The sequence below is a fragment of the Cherax quadricarinatus genome, chromosome 51, assembly GCF_038502225.1.
Source record: "Cherax quadricarinatus isolate ZL_2023a chromosome 51, ASM3850222v1, whole genome shotgun sequence".
NCBI classification, from domain to species: domain Eukaryota; kingdom Metazoa; phylum Arthropoda; class Malacostraca; order Decapoda; family Parastacidae; genus Cherax; species Cherax quadricarinatus.
Genome location: NC_091342.1, coordinates 22466146 through 22491825, shown reverse-complemented (window position 1 = coordinate 22491825; position 25680 = coordinate 22466146). Strand labels below are relative to the sequence as shown.

Below are 25680 nucleotides of genomic sequence, written 5' to 3'. Positions count from 1 at the left end.
TTCTGTGGTGGGTTATACATCAGAGTGAAGTGTTCCCGCTTTGTAATCGCTTGCTTCTCTGCTGTCTCCTCTCTCCAGCTCATCAAAATTCCATCGGTTTTTGATCAGCAGTGCCACTCCTCCACCCCCCCCTGTTCCCTCTGTCTTTTCTCAGGGTTTGGTCTACCGTTGGAAAAATGGCATCTGTTATCATACCTGTTAGCTTCGTTTCTGTGAGAGCTATGATGTCCGGTGATGCCTCTTTGACTCTTTCGTGCCACTCCTCCCACTTATTTGTTATTCCATCAGCGTTTGTGTACCATACCTTCAGTTTCCTTTCCAATACTGTGGTTTGGGGGGCCTGTGAGGGTGGGAGACCTCGTAGCATACTGTGGGATTCTATAGCTGGGTGTTGGGTGGAAGCTGTGAGTGTGGATTGTAGTTTGTGTTGGGATGGTGTTCTGAGCATAGTTCTGTGTGTGCTTGCCCTTGCAGCTCTGTTCTGCTCTGATTGACCTCTGCTGGTTCCATCCTTGTCTCCTTTCCTAGCTCCTTTCGCTTTTTTGTCCTCTCCCTCAGCTGCTGTCGTTCTGCTTGTGTTCTGTCTCTGTCTAGGAACACCATCTTGTACTCTTTCGAGTATTTCAACCGTGGTTTCTCTTGGAGGATCCTGTTCCGCACTGTTTCTGTCCTGAGAATCAGCTCGATCGGTAGTTTTCTACCCTTCAAGTACCCCCCTATATGTGTGTGTGTGTGTGTGTGTGTGTGTGTGTGTGTGTGTGTGTGTGTGTGTGTGTGTGTGTGTGTGTGTGTGTGTGTGTGTGTGTGTGTGTGTGTGTGTGTGTGTGTGTGTGTGTGTGTGTGTGTGTGTGTGTGTGTATGTGTGTGTGTGTGTGTGTGTGTAATGTAATATTAGTTAAATATACGAAGAAATAATGCTGTACAAATAAAACTTACCTTAGGGTCTAGAGTTGAAAAGTTTGATTATCTTATGAATAATAAACGTATAAAACCTCATGCACACACAACACTTACCTTCCAGCAGCTAGTCCTCGTGGCAGCCAGCTGTGCTGGCAGCCAGCCGTGTTGGCAGCCTGTCGTCATATCAGGCAGCTGTAGAAGGAAGCCAGACTTTAAAATCCTGTTAGTCTAGGTAGTTTTATTAATCAAATTACACTTGGTAATTTCACCGATCAAGTTACTTTCCTGGTATAGTAATAGTAGCTTAGTAGATAGCAACTATCAAGGGAGGTGATATTCACCTGTTATGTGAGTGTGAAAAAGAAGCCTGTTAAATGCTTAGCCTTCTGAAAGGATTACTGGTTTTTTTCTTACGAGCATGTAACACTAAATTTTACAGAGTTCTAACTACATTCAGTATACACTAAGCTTTACTTTTCTGTGTGTATCGTTAGTTCTTAATGTAGTATTTCCTTGAGACCGGGCGGAGGGGGCGAGGATTCAAGGATCCAATAACAAATAACGTCACTGTGAATTTATCAAGGGGGTAGACAACTTGAATTTACCCCCAACAAGTGCAAAGTAACTAGGCTGTTCACAAGCAAAAAGAAAACCAGACACAGTATAAAATCAGGGAGAGACAGTATAAAACCAAGAGTAAATATCTGTGTACCTACTGACATATACGTAGACTTACACATTTATTTTCAGACATGATAATTTAGCACCTTTAACATGGGTTATTGGGGGTGCATATTCTAAATTGTTACAAGAATGCAAAAAATGGTCTTAGAATATATGTAAGCGTATATATATATACACGTTTATACAAACACACACACACACACATTCGTATTACTCACGAATGTGTGTGTATGCGTATAAACGTGATATATATATATATATATATATATATATATATATATGTGTGTGTGTGTGTGTGTGTGTGTGTGTGTGTGTGTGTGTGTGTGTGTGTGTGTGTGTGTGTGTGTGTGTGTGTGTGTGTGTGTGTGTGTATGTGTGTGTGTGTGTGTGTGTGTGTCGTGCCGAACAGGTAAAACTTGTGATTTTGGCTTAAATAGCAATGCTCTTCTTGCCGAATAAGGCAAGTGAAAATTTGTGTATGCAATAAAAATAATTCTGAACCTAACGAAAAAAATATATTTCATTGTGTTTGTTTATTATTAAATTATTGTAAACTTATGTAAAATATATTTAGTTGGATTAGGCTAAACTAAGGTACATTTGGACTCCAAGGTATTGGTCCAGTGTGGGTAGATTGGTAAAGCACTGCGTACCTTGTTCCAAGGTTCGTAGGTTCGAGTCTCCTTCAGCCAGAGATCAGTGTTTGTGTATATTTCGCCTGCTCTTGCGAATTCCTTGTATATATATATATATATATATATATATATATATATATATATATATATATATATATATATATATATATATATATATTCAAAAAGTCGGCCGTCTCCCACCGAGGCAGGGTGACCCAAAAAAGAAAGAAAATCCCAAAAAGAAAATACTTTCATCATCATTCAACACTTTCACCACACTCACACATTATCACTGTTTTTGCAGAGGTGCTCAGAATACAACAGTTTAGAAGCATATACGTATAAAGATACACAACATATCCCTCCAAACTACCAATATCCCAAACCCCTCCTTTAAAGTGCAGGCATTGTACTTCCCATTTCCAGGACTCAAGTCCGACTATATGAAAATAACCGGTTTCCCTGAATCCCTTCACTAAATATTACCCTGCTCACACTCCAACAGATCGTCAGGTCCCAAGTATCATTCGTCTCCATTCACTCCTATCTAACACGCTCACGCTCGCTTGCTGGAAGTCCAAGCCCCTCGCCCACAAAACCTCCTTTACCCCCTCCCTCCAACCCTTTCGAGGACGACCCCTACCCCTCCTTCCTTCCCCTATAGATTTATATGCTTTCCATGTCATTCTACTTTGATCCATTCTCTCTAAATGACCAAACCATCCGTCACAGTAAGGAAGAATGAGTTCAAACATGTATACAATAAGCACAAACAAGTATACAGTACCACCAGATATGTGCACAATAAGTTCAAGCATGTACACATTTCATACACGTTCGCAATTAGTTCAAACATGTATGCAGCAAGTTCAAACATGTACATAATAAATCCAAACATGAATACAAGTCCAAGTATTTACGAAAAGAGGTTCAAACATGTAGACAATAAGTCCAAACATGTCAGCAATAAGTACAAACATGTGCACAATAAGACCAAACATCCGTACTAAAATACCAAGCAAGTATAAAATAAGTCCAAATCTATATACAACACGTTAATTTTCTGATGTATTACCTGTAGCTGCTAGGTGCGGGAAGTGTTCATCACAGTCATCATGATACTCATGACAATATGACAACAACAATAATAATAATAATAATAATAATAATAAAATAATAATAAAACAGCAACAACACCATCAACACATCAACAACAACAACAACAACAACAATAATAATAATAATAATAATAATAATAATAATAATAATAATAATAATTTTCATCTCTTATACCTCCGTCAGGACTGAATACTGCATGACAGCGTAATGAAGAAGCTCTCCTTAATCCTGTCCTTCCTGCCCAAGATATTAACACTTATCCTACTCTTCTTGGCCATGATATTAATACTCATTCTGTTCTTCCTGGCCGAATATTCAGACTTATCCTGTCTTCTCGGGGCTGGATATTCAGGCTCATTCTGTTCATTCTGACCCTGACACTGGCACTTATTCTCTTCTTCCTGGCCAGGATTGTAACATTTTTCCCGTTCTTGGTCAGGATATTCAGGCTTATCCTGTACTTCCTGGGCAGGGAATTCAAATTTATCCTATACTTCATGGTCAGGATAGTCTGACTTATCCGACATGATTTTTTACTTATTCAGACTTATCCAGCAGGGTTATATACAGACATCCATAGTATAATCAGCCAAGCGTCTCCCGTGCTATTCAGACGACTGAGAGATCAGTCCTCCAGGGCGTCCAAGATTTTTCAATGGTGGTCCACATGATCAGAAATCTATGTGGGTGAGGGTCACATGAATCTTTTATTGGTAACAACAGTGAAGTATAGCCTGTTAAGGTAGATTATTATTATTATTATTGTTATTATTGTTACTGGTATTATTATTGTTATTGTTACTGGTATTATTATTGTTATTGTTACTGGTAATATTATTATTGTTGTTGTTGTATCTAATCCCTAGCACTTGGGGAATAGAAGGCAATCAGGATTGATCCGAAGGGGAGGACAACTCAAATTAATTAGATCACGAAAATGTTAAAGAGAAAACAGTTTGCAGAACAAGCTTTCACTGGGACACTATATATTGGGGCAACATATATTTGGAACAACGTGTATTTGGGACAACGTATATTTGGAACAACGTATATTGGGGGTAACACTGGAACAATGTATATTGGGACAACGTGTATTGAGACAACGTATACTGGGACAACGTTTTAGAGGACAATGTTTTACTGGGGCAACGAGTCACTTTCTGTCAACACAGATGCAAACCTGGGCGCCCCTACTCGACATCACTCCAGGGGTTTCTGACCCTTCCCTTACTTATGTCCCTTCATCTCTGTTTTCCCTTCCCTCACCTCTGTTCCTTCCTCACCCCTGTTCCTCCCTCTTCCTCCTTCAGGGTTGCCTCTCATCTGGCTGGCATGATACAGGTGCTTGCCTCCACCTGCCGTCATAAATCTTGTGAGCTCTCCGCTGACACCAGGGCTCGCTCTTCTTCTCTTCCTTGAACAAAAGCTTTCTTCTTCTTCTAATATATATATATATATATATATATATATATATATATATATATATATATATATATATATATATATATATATATATATATATATATATATATACACATTTTTATCAGCCATGTGAGTGTCCGCATCATCACAGGCTTGTTCTGACAGTTCTCTCCTCTGGTAAGGACACAAATGGTGCTAATGAGTTGTATTTTGGTTTTGCCTGTCAATCATGAACTGCAATACTATTAATGCTCATCCATCCATCAATGTATCCCTCCCTCCCCCCCCCCCTCTCTCTCTCTCTCTCTCTCTCTCTCTCTCTAGCTCAGACTCGACCCTTGCACCAACATATAAGTGAGTACATACAGATGAGCCCACACACACCCACTCACTTTCAAAAGAAATGGAACTTACTTTGATGATGTTAGAGAAATGAGCGAATTAAAGAAATCACAATATGACAGCTCTGCATTCAGTGACTCATTACTTAGACTAATAACTGACAACCTACGAGTAATTTTTTTTTATAACTGAGTCTCGGACTTCACCAACATCTCCACCAATTTCTGCCATAACCCTAACCTCGCTTAACTTTGAAGAAGGTATCACTAGCAAGACCAAGCCAGCAGACTCGTGGAACTCAAAATTTATAAAGAATTGCAAAAACTATTGCATGTCTTAAATATCCTATGAAGACACGATATACTTGTAATCCAACACGTTACTAAAAACAAAGGATGTAGCCTCATTCTACAAAGATGAGAATAAGGCAAGTGCAAAAACACTTATGGACCGGAAGCAGTAAATTCACACATTATGAAAATATCTGAAATAGTGCTAAGAAGAAAAACTGCTTAAATAAGAAAATTACAACACCTATGCAGCCCAAGGCAACATGAATTTTTGGCATGTCGCTCTGCTTCTCGCAACTGCTGGATCATTATGACATGGTTTTGGATGTATTTATCAAACAAACTGCTTTGCAAAAGCCTTAGGAAAGTGCTTCACTATAAGAGAATGATGATATGAGGATTGAGGTCTACAAGTGTGTTAGCCTGGACGAAAGCAAGGCTAAATTGAACGCCCCTCTGCTCCTGCTTCTAAGCACTTTCTGCTGGTGTGATTATTTTGATCGATGTTTGAATTCAGCCCTTTTCCAGTTCAAAATATACGAAACAGTGTTCCTATATACCCCATAAGCGTTATTTTCGTTGCTGATATAGGTGTATTACGGTCGTTAACACGGCTCTTTTAGAACTCTTCCGGTTTCCCCTATGTGATCTTTCTCTTACCGTTTACAAGAGATGGCATATACGCCCTCGGAATGCTGGACTCTGTTGTTTAGTTTAGATTGTGTGAAGTTCGAGAGTTTTGTAGTGACGGTATCAGCGTCCATTTTCATCCTCCTCCAGCTCGTGGCTAGTGATGTTTGGTAGTGGCCTTCAAGAAGCAAAAATTTCCTGTCAACATCGTCAACATTTGTCAATGGTGGGTCACTAGCATCCACCAAACCCCAAAAGTTGAGAACGACAACCACAGGTAGATTGATACTACCCACAAAGGACAAGCCCTTACACAAGCCCTTATATTTACAAGAGGCGTTACTAAACAGCTGCATACATTTGAAATACCATTTACGTAGCTGTCGCAGTACTTGTCATTCATCATATTTTTTTTTCCCATTATTTTATTATCAGGCAAGAGCATCAAGAAGAGGAGTAGAGGAAGAAAAAGAAGTGGAAGGTGAGGAACTGAAAATGAGGAAGAAGTGAGAAAGAGATGATTGGAGGAGGAAGTGGAAAGAAAAGGGAGGTGGAGGAGAAGGTAGTGGGAGGAAAAGGTGTAGAGGAGAAGGAAAAGGAAGAAGAGGAGAAGTGATAGGAAGAAGAGCGAAGGAGTAAGGCTTGGTTCCTTTATGGTTTTCGCTATATATTGCTATACGTATTTCACCCCAGCTTTTAATTGGGATATTTGATACTGTCTACCCTGTCTCTCGTTCTCCTAAGCAGTTTCAGTATGCAAATTTGAAACTCGTCTCTCTAATATATTCCAGGTGTAAATACAATTCTCGCCTGCTTCGTTCACTTTAACAGATTTTAGTCGTTCCCAATGATCTGGATACTTGACTGACACTGAATGTTCTTTACATATTCTCTCTAGATTTGAAATCGTTAGTATACAGCAAATATTCTAGTTTGAAAAGTACAAGACCATTAAATAGCATTAATGTTAGCTTAACGTCTCTTGTTTGGAAGGTTCTCATCCTCTGTAGAATTTTCTCGCAATTGTAGTAGAACTCTATTTTGTTCTTTAAACATTGTATCTTTCTTACGGGGTTACAACCAGATAATGTTTAATCATTGTCAGGACTTTCATTCTTAGGTCCCTAAATTCCTTACTGATGATTCATGCTAGAGGCTCTTCTACTCATCTTGGACGGCTCGGGTTTCGAATTAGGTGTTCACCAATGCAAATTATTCTCGGTGCTTCCAGGCAGTTGAGGGCTATTTTATTCGTCAAAAAAAAAAATCCTGATGAGGATATTAATCATATGATGACAGTTGCAAATCGCTGTTGGCTGCATTTTCTATTTTGTTCTCATCTGGTTACTTTTTTTGCCAGAGCGAAGCTGAACTTCATTTTCGTTTTAGTTTACACGAATTCTAGTTTCTTTGTTAAGGATGAAACAACACTATTATTCTAAGATACAAATTTATTATCTACCAGATATATCAGACATAACTCTGAAAAAGAATACTGTGCTTTCGACTGTCCCTTGTTGACTACTTCCCTTTGAGTCCACGTTGTTCGGAACCTGAGAAGTTATCTGCCTTTTAGTTGATATTTTTCACTCGCGCATCCTTTAACAAGCTATTACTGTATGGTTAGACTTGTCGAACGTGTTGACGAAATAGTAAATTACTTAATATTTTGTTTATCTTCAGGTCAGCTCAGGACTATGTCATAGTGGTCCAGCAGTTGCGAAAGTATTCAGGAATAAATCCATATTATTCTTGACTGCAATCGTTGTGCCACCTTCTTAGCATATTCTTTCGAAGATTTTTGTTTAATGTGAAGTTAGTACAATCTATCTATATATTTGTTTGCAGTTACAATAATATCACCACATACGTCTAACTGACATGAAAAGAAGTGAAACATATAAAACTTTTTTAATTCTTAGTTATTTAGTCTAAACATAATTGACAAATAATACCAAATACAAATGAACTAACTTACGTCAAGATTTACCAATATTTGGCAATGCAAACTTTTTTACGATAAAGTTAGGTAGCTAATTTGTTTTGGTGTGGAAGTTAATATTTGCATACCATGTTTATTCATGTGTATATAATTATCAAATCTATTGTCAGTCTTCCATCACTTTTCACCAAACTTCCTCTTCCTCTTCCTTCTCCCATCTCCCTCCCATTTCCTCCTATTCCACACTTCCCCCTTTATCCCTCCCCCTCCTGCTGTTTCCTCCATCCTTTTCCTTATCTCTCCTTTCTTCCGTCATCCTCTTCTCAAGCCCACGCTCTTTCTCCTGTCTATCTTCTTCCCAAATCCTCTCTCTCTCCACTCCTCTCCTCACTTCGATCTCTAATTTTCTCCATTCTAATTCCTCCGGCACCTCTCTCCCTCCAATCTTAATTTCTTTCTGTCAGTTGCTCCACAACTCATGTCCGTCGCACTTCCTCCTCCTCGACTTGGAAGTCATTTAGAGGTCGAAATATACAGACTACCATTTTCTTGGTTTTTATCTTATGTGGGATTACCTCTCATTGATTTTAAGCCAAATCGGCGAGTTTGGCCTAAAAATCAAGAGTAAATTATGCAGAAAAAGCAAAGTGAAAAAATTATGCAATAAATCTACGAAAATATGTCTGAAAAAACCAAAGAATATAATATATATAAGTGATTTTAATTAATATAAAATAAGTTGAAAATGATCTCCGACATAGAAGAATTAGACCAAAATAAATGTTAGGGCAGGTCTGCTATTGTAAAAAAAGAACCCGGCCAGTGAAAGTGACTTTCAAGGCAGAATCGACTCGGAACAGGATCCTGCAGGAGAAAGCACGATTAAGGGACATGCCGGCATAGAGGAAGGTGTATCTCGACCGTGACAGAACACAAGAAAGGAAGAAACTGAGAGAGATGGTACAAAGGCGAAAGGAGGAAAGAGAGGGGATGGAGAAGACAGACAGGAGATCCCAGACACAGGAAGAAGATCAAATACAACCTCCCTCACAGCTTCCTACAGAAGCCTCCCAACCAGGTCAACCCCAGTGCAGCCAAACACTCTAAACCAAAACACCCATGCCACATCCAATGCCCCCACCCACTACATCACAAACTCCACCTCCACAGCAACCACCCATAGTTCCTTATCAGGTCTCCCACTTCCCCAGCCCCAATATACCTCCCAAACCACAGTCTTAGAAAAGAAGTTGAAGGTGTGGTATACAAATGCAGATGGAATAACAAATAAGTATGAGGAGTGGCACGAAAGAATCAAGGAGACATCCCCAGACATAATAGCACTCACAGAAACAAAACTCACAAGAATAATAGCAGATTCAATCTTTCCACCCGGATATCAAATCCTCAGCAAAGACAGAGGGAGGAGAGGGGGAGGAGGAGTTGCACTGCTCATTAAAAACCAGTGGGGTTTTGAGAAAATGGAAGGAATGGATGGCACGGGTGAAAGGAACTACTTAGTAGGAACAATCCAGTCTGAGGGACATAAGGTGATAATTGCAGTAATGTACAACCCACCACAGAACTGCAGGAGGCCAAGAGAAGAATAAGATGAGAGCAACATAGCAATGGTCGACACACTAGCCGAGATGGCCAGGAGAGCACACATGCGGGGAGTAAAGTTACTAGTTATGGGTGATTTCAATCACAAGGAGATTGACTGGGAAAACCTGGAGTCCCATGGGGGTCCCGAAACATGGAGAGCCAAGATGATGGATGTGGTACTGGAAAACCTCATGCATCAACATGTTAGAGAAACTACCAGAGAGAGAGAGGAGAAGATGAACCAGCAAGACTGGACCTTGTATTCACCTTGAGTAGTTCGGACATCGAGGATATCTTGTATGAAAGGCCCCTGGGAGCTAGTGATCATGTGGTTCTGTGCTTCGACTACATAGTTGAGCTCCAAGTGGAGAGAATAGCAGGAATAGGGTGGGAAAAACCAAACTACAAAAGGGGAAACTACTCAGACATGAGGAACTTCCTTCAAAACATTCAGTGGGAGAGGGAACTGCCAGGAAAACCAGTACAAGAAATGATGGACTATGTGGCAACAAAATGCAAGGAGGCAGAGGAGAGGTTTGTTCCCAAGGGAAACAGAAATAATGGGAAGAACAGAACGAGTCCTTGGTTCACCCAAAGGTGTAGGGAGGCAAAAACTAGGTGTACTAGAGAATGGAAAAGGTACAGAAGACAGAGAACTCAGGAAAATAAAGAGATTAGCCGAAGAGCCAGAAACGAATATGCACAGATAAGAAGGGAGGCTCAGCGACAATATGAAAATGACATAACATCGAAAGTCAAGACTGACCCAAAGCTGTTGTACAGCCACATCAGGAGGAAAACAACAGTCAAGGACCAGGTAATCAGACTGAGGAAGGGTGATGGGGAATTCACAAGAAACGACCGAGAGGTATGTCAGGAGCTCAACACGAGATTTAAAGAAGTATTTACAGTGGAAACCAGTAGGACTCCAGGAAATCAGAACAGGGGGGTACACCAGCAAGTGCTGGATGAGGTACATATAACCAAGGAGGAAGTGAAGAAGCTGCTATGCGAACTTGACACCTCAAAGGCGGTGGGGCCAGACAACATCTCTCCATGGGTCCTTAAAGAGGGAGCAGAGATATTGTGTGTGCCATTAACAAAGATCTTCAACACATCATTTGAAACTGGGCAATTCCCTGAGGTATGGAAGATGGCAAATGTAGTCCCAATTTTTAAAAAGGGAGACAGACATGAGGCGCTAAACTACAGACCTGTATCACTAACGTGTATAGTATGCAAGGTCATGGAGAAGATCATCAGGAGGAGAGTGGTGGAGCACCTGGAAAGAAACAAGTGTATAATTGACAACCAGCACGGTTTCAGGGAAGGAAAATCCTGTGTCACAAACCTACTAGAGTTTTATGACAAGGTGACAGAAGTAAGACAAGAGAGAGAGGGGTGGATCGACTGCATTTTTTTGGACTGCAAGAAGGCCTTCGACACAGTTCCTCACAAGAGGTTACTGCAAAAGCTAGAGGATCAGGCACACATAACAGGAAAGGCACTGCAATGGATCAGAGAATACCTGATGGTACGTGACGAGGTGTCAGAGTGGGAGCTTGTGACAAGCGGGGTTCCACAGGGGTCAGTCCTAGGACCTGTGTTGTTCTTGGTATATGTGAACTACATAACGGAAGGGAAAGACTCAGAAGTGTCCTTGTTTGCAGATGATGTGAAGTTAATGAGAAGAATCAAATCGGATGAGGATCAGGCAGGGCTACAAAGAGACCTGGACATGCTGGAAGCGTGGTCCAGCAACTGGCTCCTTGAGTTTAACCATGCCAAATGCAAAGTCATGAAGATTGGGGAAGGGCAAAGAAGACCGCAGACACAATGCAGTTTAGATGGCCAAAGACCGCAAACCTTACTCAAGGAAAAAGATCTGGGGGTGAGTATAACACCGAGTATATCTCCTGAGGCGCACATCAATCAGATAACTGCTGCAGCATACGGGTGCCTGGCAAACCTACGGATAGCGTTCCGATACCTCAGTAAGGATTCGTTCAAGACTCTGTATACCATTTACGTCAGGCCCATACTGGAGTATGCAGCACCAGTTTGGAATCCACACCTAGTCAAGCACGTCAAGAAATTAGAGAAAGTGCAAAGGTTTGCAACAAGATTAGTCCCAGAGCTACGGGGATTGTCCTACGAAGAAAGGTTGAGGGAAATCGGCCTGACGACACTGGAGGGTCAGGGGAGACATGATAACGACATATAAAATACTGTGCGGAATAGACAAGGTGGACAAAGACGGGATGTTCCAGAGAAGGGACACAGACACAAGAGGTCACAATTGGAAGTTGAAGACTCAGATGAATCAAAGGGATGTTAGGAAGTATTTCTTCAATCATAGAGTAGTCAGGCCGTGGAATAGCCTAGAAAGTGACGTAGTGGAGGCGGGAACCATACATAGTTTTAAGGCGAGGTATGACAAAGCTCATGGGGCAGGGAGAGAGAGGACCTAGTAGCAATCAGCGAAGAGGCGGGGCCAGGAGCTATGACTCGACCCCTGCAACCACAAATAGGTGAGTACACACACACACACACACACACACACACATACATACATACAAATATATATATATATATATATATATATATATATATATATATATATATATATATATATATATACATATACATATATATATATACATATATATATATATATATATATATATATATATATATATATATATATATATATATATATATATATATATATATATATATATATATATATATATATATATATATAGCTACTCAAGTACCAATATGACTCAGTTTTTAGCAAGCCGCTAACCAGACTGAGAGTCGAAGATCAAAACGAATTTTTTATGAGAGAGCCACAGAATTTGGTTAACACAAGCCTATCTGATGTTATCCTGACGCCAAATGACTTCGAACAGGCGATAAATGACATGCCCATGCACTCTGCCCCAGGGCCAGATTCATGGAACTCCGTGTTCATCAAGAACTGCAAGAAGCCCCTATCACGAGCTTTTACCATCCTATGGAGAGGGAGCATGGACACGGGGGTCGTCCCACAGTTACTAAAAACAACAGACATAGCCCCACTCCACAAAGGGGGCAGTAAAGCAACAGCAAAGAACTACAGACCGATAGCACTAACATCCCATATATAAAAATCTTTGAAAGGGTCCTAAGAAGCAAGATCACCACCCATCTAGAAACCCATCAATTACACAACCCAGGGCAACATGGGTTTAGAACAGGTCGCTCCTGTCTGTCTCAACTATTGGATCACTACGACAAGGTCCTAGATGCACTAGAAGACAAAAAGAATGCAGATGTAATATATACAGACTTTGCAATACCCTTCGACAAGTGTGACCATGGCGTAATAGCGCACAAAATGCGTGCTAAAGGAATAACGGGAAAAGTCGGTCCATGGATCTATAATTTCCTCACTAACAGAACACAGAGAGTAGTAGTCAACAGAGTAAAGTCCGAGGCAGCTACGGTGAAAAGCTCTGTTCCACAAGGCACAGTACTTAATCCCATCTTGTTCCTCATCCTCATATCTGAGATAGACAAGGATGTCAGCCACAGCACCGTGTCTTCCTTTGCATATGACACCCGAATCTGCATGACAGTGTCTTCCATTGCAGACACTGAAAGGCTCCAGGCGGACATCAACCAAATCTTTCAGTGGGCTGCAGAAAACAATATGAAGTTTAATGATGAGAAATTTCAATTACTCAGATATGGCAAACACGAGGAAATTAAATCTTCATCAGAGTACAAAACAAATTCTGGCCACAAAATAGAGCGAAACACCAACGTCAAAGACCTGGGAGTGATCATGTCGGAGGATCTCACCTTCAAGGACCATAACATTGTATCAATCGCATCTGCTAGAAAAATGACAGGATGGGTAATGAGAACCTTCAAAACTAGGGAGGCCAAGCCCATGATGACACTCTTCAGGTCACTTGTTCTATCTAGGCTGGAATATTGCTGCACACTAACAGCACCTTTCAAGGCAGGTGAAATTGCTGACCTAGTAAATGTACAGAGAACCTTCACGGCACGCATAACGGAGATAAAACACCTCAATTACTGGGAGCGCTTGAGGTTCCTGAACCTGTATTCCCTGGAACGCAGGCGGGAGAGATACATGATTTATACACCTGGAAAATCCTAGAGGGACTAGTACCGAACTTGCACACGAAAATCACTCACTACGAAAGCAAAAGACTTGGCAGACGACGCAACATCCCCCCAATGAAAAGCAGGGGTGTCATTAGCACGTTAAGAGACCATACAATAAGTGTCAGGGGCCCGAGACTGTTCAACTGCCTCACAGCATACATAAGGGGGATTACCAACAGACCCCTGGCAGTCTTCAAGCTTGCACTGGACAAGCACCTAAAGTCGGTTCCTGAAGAGCCGGGCTGTGGCTCGTACGTTGGTTTGCGTGCAGCCAACAGTAACAGCCTGGTTGATCAGGCTCTGATCCACCAGGATGTCTGGTCACAGACCGGGCCGCGGGGGCGTTGACCCCCGGAACTCTCTCCAGGTAAACTCCAGGTAATATATATATATATATATATATATATATATATATATATATATATATATATATATATATATATATATATATATATATATGTCGTGTTGAATAGGTAAAATGGGTCGATTAGCAAGAACTCATTTAAAATTAAATCCGTTCTAAAATTTCCTCTTATACGTTTAAAGATATATTTTTCATTTATGTTAATGTTAAAAATTAATAATTTTGTACCAAACGAACCTTAGAAAACTTACCTAACCTTATTATTACAAGCTCAATTTAATTTAGCCTAATCCAACTAAATATATTTAACATAAGTTTACAATAATATAATAATAACAAACACAATGAAAGATATTTTTTTCGTTAGGTTCAGAATGATTTTTGCGAAATTCTTGCATACACAAATTCGTGCCGAATAGGTAAAACTTGCGGTTTTGGCTTAACCAACAACGCTCTTCTTGCCGAATAAGGCAAGCGAAAATTTGTGTATGCAATAATTTCGCAAAATTCATTCTAAATCTAACGAAAAAAAATATATTTCATTGTGTTTGTTTATTATTAAATTATTGTAAATTTATTTAAAACATATTTAGTTGAATTAGACTAAATTAAATTGTGCTTGTTATAATAAGGTTAGGTAAGTTTTCTAAGGTTGTTTTGATACAAAATTATTAATTTTTACATTAGCATAAATTAAAAAAATATCTTTAAACGTATAAGAGAAAATTTTAGAAAAGACTTAATTTTAAATGAGTTTTTGGTAATTAACAAGTTTAACCTATTCGGTACGACATATATATATATATATATATATATATATATATATATATATATATATATATATATATATATATATATATATATATATGTATATATGTGTGTGTGTGTGTGTGTGTGTGTGTGTGTGTGTGTGTGTGTGTGTGTGTGTGCGTGTGTGTGGAGGCAGTGGAGATGTCCTGTCTAAGAGCAATATGTGGTGTAAATATTATGCAGAAAATTCGGAGTGTGGAAATTAGGAGAAGGTGTGGAGCTAATAAAATTATTAGTCAGAGAGGTGAAGAGGGGTTGTTGAGGTGATTTGGTCATTTAGAGAATGGATCAAAGTAGAATGACATGGATAGCGTATAAATCTGTAGGGGAAGGAAGGCGGGGTAGGGGTCGTCCTCGAAAAGATTGGAGGGAGGGGGTAAAGGAGGTTTTGTGGGCGAGGGGCCTGGACTTGCAGCAAGCGAGCGTGAGCGTGTTATATAGGAGTGAATGGAGACGAATGGTATTTGGGACCTGACGAGCTGTTGGAGTGTGAGCAGGGTAATATTTAGTGAAGGGATTCAGGGAAACCAGTTATTTTTATATAGCCGGACTTGAGTCCTGGAAATGGGAAGTACAATGCCTGCACTCTAAAGGAGGGGTTTTGGATATTGGCAGTTTGGAGGGATATGTTGTGTATCTTTATTCGTTGATAAATTAGACACATGTGTAACTCTTGGTTATCTTTATTAAGGAAACGTTTCGCCACACAGTGGCTTCATCAGTCCATACAAAGGAGAAACTTGAAGAACAGGACGAGAATGAGGTAATCAGTCCCTCAACCTTGAGTCGATGTGGTCAGTCCATCAATCTTGAATAGAATACGGCGTATATGATTCTAAACTGTTTCATTCTGAGTACCTCTGCAAAAATAGTGATTATGTGTAAGTGAGGTGAAAGTGTTGAAGGATGATAAATGTATTTTCTTTTTTGGGATTTTCTTTCTTTTTTGGGTCACCCTGCCTCGGTGGGAGACGGCCGACTTGTTTTATATATATATATATATATATATATATATATATATATATATATATATATATATATATATATATATATATATATATATATATACATATATATAATACATAGTTGAACACAGAAATGGACTTATGTGTAAGAGCAGCAGAATTAACTGTTTGTGTTGTTTACAGGAGGCGGTGACGTCACAGCCACGGTCTTCGTCCCTGCGCTACTCCAGGGCTAACGGCTCTACACACACCTCTCTGGGTTCTAGGCCCTCCACCGGGGAGCCCACGCCCAAGAAGTCCAACTGGGAGGTCATTGAACATTACAACAAATCAGGTCTAGTGGGCACCTCGAGTTCTAGAAGTCCTACGGATGATGAGGCACCGCAGGAGGAGGCGGAAAGCATCCTGGAAGATCCTGCAAGATGGTGGGATCTATGTTCGTTGTGTAAGCGCGTGTGTAAGTCCCATCAGTTCAAGAACATCCATGTAGAGGTACTGTATCAGAGATACTTCCTGCGGATGAACCAATCGAACATGATCTCTCTCCTAGGGTTAATGATGGTGGTTGTGTTGGTAATGATGTGCCTCACGTACTTCCTGGGCATGGCTAAGTTTATCTACCAGGTCGCCACCCTCGCCATCTTCGCCCTCCTCTACCTGGTGCTAGAAATTCTCCTCTGGCGAACTAAACTCAATGAGGTTTACCTTATCGTATTTTCATACCTGATTCTCATCTCCTTCTTCGGGTTGGAGATGTTGGTGACACTCAGCAGCAATCCTCCGACAGCCTCTGCGGGAGTGTGGGCGACGCTCTTCTTCATCTACATGACGTACACACTACTGCCACTGCGGGTGCCTGAGGCCGCTGCTGGCGGCATCCTTCTCTCCCTCACCCATCTCGTGTGCTCCATCACCACCAACACTCACCACTCGCCCTTCCTCTGGAAACAGGTAAGTTTGACCTCTACCTTCCTTCTTGCAGCTTTAGCCGGGTCTCTGCCCCCTTGTTCGACATCGTAGGTTCAAACCTATAGCGTTTCACAAACATACCTTTTTCTCGTGGCTCACAAGAAATCCATACCGAGGACCAAGACTACCCAAGTACTAATGTTCCATTAGAAAATAATGAAACATAAGTAATTCTATTACAATTATTATTCCTGAACCCCTAATGTAATTGAAAAAAATACTCCTTTTCCTGTTAAATTATCTGTATCGTCCATATCTTCGGCACCTTTTAATGTCAAAACTTTATGTGGCATAAGGCGACTTTGGGAACTCTCGACCATCTTTAGCGTAAGAGGATTGGTGGCCATATAAAATTTTTTTAAGTTTTCACTAGAGCTCTTCTCTTCCAAAACCGGTGAACCAAGCAGTTTGAAACTTGATGTATATTCCCCGTGTGTATAAACAACTTAAGTTTGCCCAGAATAAACCAAGATCTTAATTTTTTTTATTGGGATCTAATAAAAAAATTATGGATATCGCTGTAAGTTCTATAACATGTCACTGGTTTTTAAGGGTACATTCTTCTGTATTCATTATTGCGATACCAAGATAATGTAGTAAAAAACTTGAAAGTATTTGACACATGTGAATGAACATTTGTTTATACCAGTGGGATCTGTTGTTAAGAAGTGAAATAACTTTTGATTAGTCCATAAAAATGTCAATAAAAATATATTTTTATGTAGTGATACAAAGCACAAATGTATCGTTATTTCCGTGGATTTAATGTTCAAATTGTAATTCGGAGACGCAACAAGTCCCTCTCCTCATGATACACTCGCTGTATGATCCACCCATAACACAACCATCAGATGAAAAATATTCATTTCAATTGCATTAAAGCACCTCCTCTTAAATCCTAATAAATAAGATTCACTTAAACGTAAAATGTTATGCAACGCATTTCCTTGACTTGAATTTCATTTCTGTATTAAGTGATCATAAATAATTTCCTTAATATGCAAATGCGTGGATGGCATGCCTCCTCGCGCGTTCTTCCTACTCCCTTCTCTAACTAGAGTGGCAGTGTTAGAGCAACCAGTGTGTCTAAGAACGCAATAAATCATTTTTCGACTTAAATAGAGGGGAGATTTTTCCTTTTTGTCAAATCCGATTTCACTAATAGCCTGTAACTTGGAACGATGGTTGAGTATGGTTAGGAATGTGACTGATGGACTCGCATTTTTTGAGATATCAGTTAATATGACAGCGCGACAGTCAATTAGTCATGATAGCAACTAATTAAGATTAAATTATTGGAAACTTATCTAAAATATATTTTGTTGGAATAGGCTAAATTAAATTGCGCTTGTTATAATAAGGTTAGGAAAGTTTTCTGCAGTTCTCTTGGTACAAAATTATTAATTTTTACATTAACATAAATGAAGAAATATATCTTTAAACGTATAAGAGAAAATTTTAGAAAGGATTAATTATATATATATATATATATATATATATATATATATATATATATATATATATATATATATATATATATATATATATATATATATATATATATATATATACATATTCCATGGGAAAGTGGAACAGAATTCTTCCTCTGTAAGCCATGCGTGTCGTAAGAGCTCCAGTAGATCCACAACTTAAATCAGGGTTTCTCCACACATCATGTAATTTTACATGTATATTAACTCCTGTATTCACAAATATGTAAGCAAATGTTTTGTGTATCATTTAAGTGTTGAAAAAAAAAAAAAAAAAAAAAAATGAATATATATATGTGCAAGGAATTTGCAAGACCAGGCGAAATATACACAAACACTGATCTCTGGCCGAAGGAGACTCGAATATACGAACCTTGGAACAAGGTACGCAGTGCTTTGTGTATATTTCGCCTGCTCTTGCGAATTCCTTGCATTGTTAAAATCTCTAGTAAGGCTAATGCATGCAGGGGATAAGATGAAAAGCTGGAAGCCTTCTCCCTGAAAGCTGGCTGCCTTGGATTAACGTCTAGCGCAAGCTGGGCGCCAAAGTATTGGTCCAGTGTGGTGAGAATGGTAAAGCACTGCGTACTTTGTTCCAAGATTAGTAGGTTCGAGTCTCCTTCGGCCAGAGATCAGTGTTCATATATATATATATATATATATATATATATATATATATATATATATATATATATATATATATATATATATATGCCGTGCCGAATAGGTAAAACTGGTCACTTAGCAAGAACTTATTTAAAAAATACGTTTAAATATATATTTTTTTTAACTTACGTTAATGTGAAAATTAATAATTTTGTACCAAAAGCAACTTAGAAAACTTACATAACCTTATTATTACAAGCGCAATTTAATTTAGCCTAATCCAACTAAATATATTTTCGATAAGTTTACAATAGTTAAACAATAAACAAACCCCTCCCCTCTTTCATTCATATATTGAACAATGCACCAACCACTCCAAAACTTTATCCCTATCTGCTTTTAACATTTCTGTTTTAATCCCATCCATCCCAGCTATTTACTCCCTTTCGTTTTACCCACTACCTCACATACCACCCCCACTCACTTCTGCCTATTCCTAACTCCTAAGTCATAACGAACGACTGTCATTGATTAAACATAATAATATGTGGGGAATCAAACCGTGGTTCTTGTACATAAAAATGGCAATGTTGTAACCACTTTGTTCCGGAGATTACAACAAGATCATTTTACAACCAGCACAACTATGACTTAGTTGCTTTAGCGGCACCAACTGTAACTCCACTGTCTCATCCCACAGCTCCATAAGATTTCGTGTTGCAACTCCTCTCAGGGTGCAAGCTTATGTTTTGCAGAAATTTAAAGAGCCCAGTTCATCTCGAGATACTCACTGACAACTCCAAGTGACCCGTAGTGTCGTAGTCTTAGGCAGTGAATGGTGTATCATAAAGTGTCCATGGTAGAATCAGCGAATTTACATCTCAACTCTCGTTTTTATACTCGCTGAAGCAACTTGCCTTCCAGATAACAAGTGAGTACAGTAAGACAGCGTGTCCACCTTATGATTAAAAGTAGACACAACTGCAGTATAATGCGATCCTTTACTGACAACGTTTCATCCACGCAGTGGGGTTTGATAAAGCCCACTGTGTGGCGCCGTAGCGTTGTCAATAAAGGACCGCATTATTCTGCATTTGTGTCTACTTTACATCGTGTCTGTATTTTATACCCTGTATCTCTATCTTCCGATTAGCTGACGGAAGATCGAGCCTCGACCACTTCTTGCGCTGAATGACTCCACACGGTAATTTACATAAATTATGCATTGACACGTATAATTATATTGATTTTGGTCCACTTGTTGAGCTCATCCCAAAGTTTTTCCAAGACAGTAATTAAAAGATACTTAAATAGAGCTTTGCCGCCGATGTCTTGTGTGACTTGGTGCACACGGCTGTTGATATTGCGGCTGCCTGATCTAAACACACTGATTTCACGCACAACTCGGCTTGTTTGAGCTGCTGACAGTTTGTGTGGCTATAATTAACTGTAAGCAATGATCATATATTTCGGGTATTCCTCAGCGGGAGAGAGCAAGGTTATGTATACTAAGAGAAGCGTGTATCGCTCATTGTACATGCGATGAGAGTTTACAGTTTTACAGTATACAGTTTTGTAAAGACGATGATTGCTACCTTGTCTTTGACATCAGCATAAAGAATGTTTGAAGTTCTTGATGACTTCCTTCGCCTCATCACGCAAACTCTCAGATCTTGCTCTACTAACATTCTGTATGGAAACACGCAACCAACATGTCATTTTTATGAACTTCATCTCCTTCACATTATTTACATTTCTTGTGTTTCTTGGGTCACTAGTGTGAGATCCAGTACTGATTACTCCCTACACTACAAGTGATGTGTTGCTCCAGTCACTAGTGTGAGATACAATGTTGGTCACTATCTATACTACAAGTGTTGTGTTGCTTCAGTCACCAGTGCAAGATACAGTGTTGGTCACTCCTTGTATGTGTCACGATGTATCACTTCCTGGTTTGACCTGCCGCTAATGACATGAACGAGTTTTTGCACTTTGGTGCTTTGAGTTATTATTCTTACAGTTTTCGAGAGCGACGGGGATATCGCATTTACTGTGCGAGCGTTAGCATAAGCACTTGTTTTGTCTGTAAACAGTTTTAATAGGTGTCCCATCTATATGCAGCCAGCAAGTAAACATGAAATCAATTTACCAGGTGGATGTTAAAGGTGAATTTCATAAGTGACGTCTACAAATTTATTTTGTATTTATTTATATACAACGCTAAACCCACGGGTGTCATTCTGCGCAAGGACAAGTGAAGGCTTGATCTGCCGTCTGCTGATTTCTATATAAACACAATATCTATCTACCTTGCTCAGTTAGAGATTTTCTCAGAGCTGGGAACGTCATTCGCCTTCCCTCAGTAACACAAAAACGGGAGAGTCAGACCATTAAATCGTTCGAGTGACAGTGAGAAAATTAGTCCACGTGAGAAAAAAAAAGAGAAACATAGTGGGAACAAACAGGGTAATCACCAGTGAAGATACAATTGCCCTCAGGGACAGTGACACTGCTGAAGCACTTAGAGAAAAATACCTTGCCAGGGTCCAAACCAGTGCCTTGAAAGGATCAACTTCCTGGTAGCCGAAGCATGTTCTAGGCATATTTCCCTAAGAAAGAAGAAGAGCAGGAGTAAACTGGAGAGAAAAAGACGCTCCCTCTACAGAAGACGACGAAGAGTCACTGAGCTCCTCAGGAGTGCTAGAATATCTGATACACGAAAGGAGGCACTGACCAGGGAAGTGGAAACTATCGAACTTAAGCTAAATGACTCTTACAGGAACCAGGAGAGGCAGGAGGAGCTTAAAGCTATTGTGAAATTGAAAGAAATTCAAAATATTTCTTTTCATATGCCAAAAACAAGGCAAATACCACATCTAGTATCGGGCCCTTACTCAGACAGGATGGGAATTACACAGATGACAACAAGGAAATGAGTGAAATATTGAAATCCCAGTACGACTCTGTGTTTAGTGAACCACTAATCGGTCTGAGGATCGACGACCCAAATGATTTCTTCATGAATGAGCCTCAAAACTCCATAAATGTATGCCAGATTTCCGACATTACCCTAACTCCGATAGATTTCGAAAAAGCCATTGACAACATGCCTATGTACTCAGCCCCGGGCCCAGACTCGTGGAACTCTGTTTTCATTAAGAACTGCAAGAAACCCCTCTCGCGTGCCCTAAGTACACTATGGAGGAGGAGCTTGGACATGGGTGAAATTCCACAGTCACTTAAAACAACGGATATAGCCCCACTCCATAAAGGTGGCAGCAAAGCATTAGCTAAGAACTATAGACCAATAGCTCTGACGTCCCACATCATAAAAATCTTTGAAAGAGTGCTAAGAAGCAGGATTGCAAATCACCTGGATTCCCAAAATCTGCACAATCCAGGGCAACATGGGTTCAGGGCAGGTCGCTCCTGCCTCTCACAACTACTGGATCACTATGACATGGCCTTGGATGCACTGGAAGAAAATCAGAATGCAGATGTAATATACACAGACTTTGCAAAAGCATTTGACAAATGCGATCATGGCGTAATAGCCCATAAATTACGTGCTAAAGGAATAACTGGGAAAGTGGGGAGATGGATCTTCAACTTCCTAACAAATCGAACACAAAGAGTAGTGGTCAACAGAGTTAAATCGGAGGCTGCCATAGTGAAGAGCTCTGTTCCACAAGGCACAGTACTCGCCCCCATCTTATTCCTTATCCTCATATCAGACATAAACAGAGATATACACCACAGCACCGTATCATCCTTTGCGGATGATACTAGGATCTGCATGAGGCTGTCATCTGCTGAGGACGCGGTTAACCTCCAAGAAGATATAAACAAAGTTTTCCAGTGGGCAACGGTAAACAATATGATGTTCAATGAGGACAAATTCCAACTACTCCGTTATGGAAAACTGGAGGAGATAATAACTAGAACAGAGTATACTACTGACTCCGGCCATACAATAGAGCGGAAAAATAATGTAAGGGACCTGGGAGTAGTAATGTCTGAGGATCTCACTTTCAAGGATCACAACAGTGCCACGATCGCACGTGCAAAGAAAATGATAGGATGGATAATGAGAACTTTCAAAACGAGAGATGCCAAGCCCATGATGATCCTTTTCAAATCACTTGTTCTCTCTAGGCTAGAATACTGCTGTACATTAACATCTCCATTCAAAGCAGGTGAAATCGCAGATCTAGAGAGTGTACAGAGATCCTTTACTGCACGTATAAGTTCTGTCAAGCACCTTAACTACTGGGAACGCATGGAAGCACTTGACTTGTACTCATTGAAACGCAGGAGGGAGAGATATATCATAATCTACACTTGGAAAATCTTGGAAGGAATGGTCCCAAATCTGCACACAGAAATCACTCCCTACTAAAGTAAAAGACTGGGCAGGCGATGCAAAATGCCCCCAATAAAAAGTAGGGGCGCCATTGGTACACTAAGGGAAAACACCATAAGTGTCCGGGGCCCAAAACTGTTCAACAGCCTCCCATCAAGCATTAGGGGAATTGCCAATAAACCCCTGGCTGCCTTCAAGAGAGAGCTGGACAGATACCTAAAGTCAGTGCCGGATCAGCCGGGCTGTGGCTCGTACGTTGGACTGCGTGCGGCCAGCAGTAACAGCCTAGTTGATCAGGCCCTGATCCATCGGGAGGCCTGGTCATGGACCGGGCCGCGGGGGCGTTGATCCCCGGAATAACCTCCAGGTAACCTCCAGGGTAAACCAGAAGCACTAGCAGCTCTAATCCCACTATCCTTACTATGGAACCGCTGTTTGTGCAAGAATCGTACGTTAACAAAAAAAAAAAATTATGTCATTTCCGACTGAATCTGCTGCTGGCTTCACTGGAATAAGACCCCAGCATTTAAAAAGAGATGATTACTCCAGTTCTCGTCGAAATTGCAGATACTATAGATCACAAAATTCGTTAGTAACTCCTTGGCATGTCTGATTCCTGACAAAACCTTTCCTTTATAGTGAATTGCTAGTGTCCCTAAAGAGAAAGGCGGAAAAATCAGGCCAGCTTTCGAGAGTAACACTTCACCTCTTTTTTTCTAAAGCTGCTGTCCAAAGTATTCGCACAGTGGCAGCCATGATGCTTCAGTCAAATCAGCTTGGCTTCGGGGTCCCTCAAGGTAGTGAAGCAGTGGTTCATGTGGCAAAGGCACCCATCAACAATCTTCCTGAGAACAATGCAGTAGTAAAGCAAAATTTCAAGAACGCATTTAATCTCCTGAAAAGAGATGGTGTTAACAGCTGTACAAGAACATTTCCTGAGTGTCTTCCCTTTTGTTTCAGCTTGATACGGAAAGGAATCGATGCTCCTGTTTAGGAAGCATGAAGTCACTTCATCAGAGGGTGTCCAGCAACGATATCCTCTCTCCCCATTTCTCTGCTGCATAACGATTAGGGACATCACTGTTAGACTGACCAGTGAACTAAACCTCTGGTTCCTGGATGATGCCATGAACACCAGCAGGCACAAAGGAATCTTTTCTAGCAGACTTTGCTCAGATAATGACTCGAGAACAGGTCATGGGACTCATACTTAAGCCATCCAAATGTAAAATCATCACAGCCAATCAGCAAGTGATCGATAAGGTGGGATCCATACCATCACGTACATCAACCATTGTCACCCATAAATAGCATCTTGCTTGGAGTAACTCCTGGAAGTGATACAACGGACGCAATTCTCGAGAACAAACTGAATGATTTGAGGAGGATGGAAAAACGATTAAGCAATCTAGACATCCACGATGGGTTGTACCTTCTCACAAAGTGCTCGAGTCTGCCCAGGCCAACATATTTTGTAATATGTGCACCCTCATATGACAACCCTATACTACATGACTACGACAGTCTGCTGGTGTTGATAGACACAAAAGTTCTCACCCTCACTCTAGAAGACGGACAGCGGGACCAAGCTACATTTCCAGTCAAACTAGGAGATACTGGTGTACACAAGGCATCAAAGATCCACCATCCGTTCTCCTGTCTTCATGTGTGGCATCCAGTGATCTTGTAGCAGCGATTCTCTATGAACACCTTAGGGACAATGTTGGGGAGTTGGTGACCATAAGTTCATTGATAGTGCCAGGCTCTAGGATAATCTAACAGGCTCTGCACCTCCTCCCCCAACAATTATAAATAATCACACTGGGATGACCCATTAGTGGAGGATATACCTTCAACAATACCTGACAGTGTGTTGAGGAAGGACAGAGTTCGCCTCCTGGCAGTGAGAGCTCATCCACTAGGGTATTTCCGTTTTGACTGTAGTCAATTCCTCTCTTGGTATACGCCTCAACCCTTTGCTTTGCTGCCCATATCCTCGTCGAACACAGGTGTATCGGCAGTGAATCAGCACACTAATTCGAGTACAACGATCTTGTTTTCCATAGATCCAAGGATAAGACTGCAACACATAAAAAGGGTAATAACGTTATCAAGAGTAGTCTTAACAGCTGGATGCCCAGCAATAAGGGAGCTACCCTAATTATGCAGATCCGATGTAAACCAAAAGCATCCAGATGAAATTAGTCTGTAAACCTGGGCAAACGGCAAGCAGGTGGAAGGAGGGGTAGCTACCAGCTTCAGAAAATGCTAAAAGTCTAGAAAATATAGTGAACTTCCCCATCCTTATATGTTTGTTCCCATATGTTCAGACATCCTCGGCCCATAGGAAAAGAATGCAGCC

The 25680-nt window shown here is 40.4% G+C and overlaps 1 protein-coding gene and 1 long non-coding RNA gene across 2 annotated transcripts in view; one reads left to right on the top strand and one right to left on the bottom strand.

Annotated features, from left to right (window-relative positions):
• Positions 1-1014: 1014 nt before the first annotated feature.
• LOC138854160 (uncharacterized) overlaps positions 1015-25680 on the bottom strand; it is a 502510-nt gene continuing 477844 nt past the window's right edge. The window contains exon 3 of the long non-coding RNA XR_011393386.1: positions 1015-1092. This is a non-coding gene — a long non-coding RNA (uncharacterized lncRNA). The remainder of the gene's footprint in view (positions 1093-25680) is intronic.
• Positions 16262-25680, top strand: part of LOC128694593 (adenylate cyclase type 5) — a 418524-nt gene continuing 409105 nt past the window's right edge. Inside the window, exon 1 of the mRNA XM_070095954.1 lies at positions 16262-16841. Coding sequence (XP_069952055.1) covers positions 16410-16841 — 432 coding nt within the window. The 5' untranslated portion in view covers positions 16262-16409. The remainder of the gene's footprint in view (positions 16842-25680) is intronic.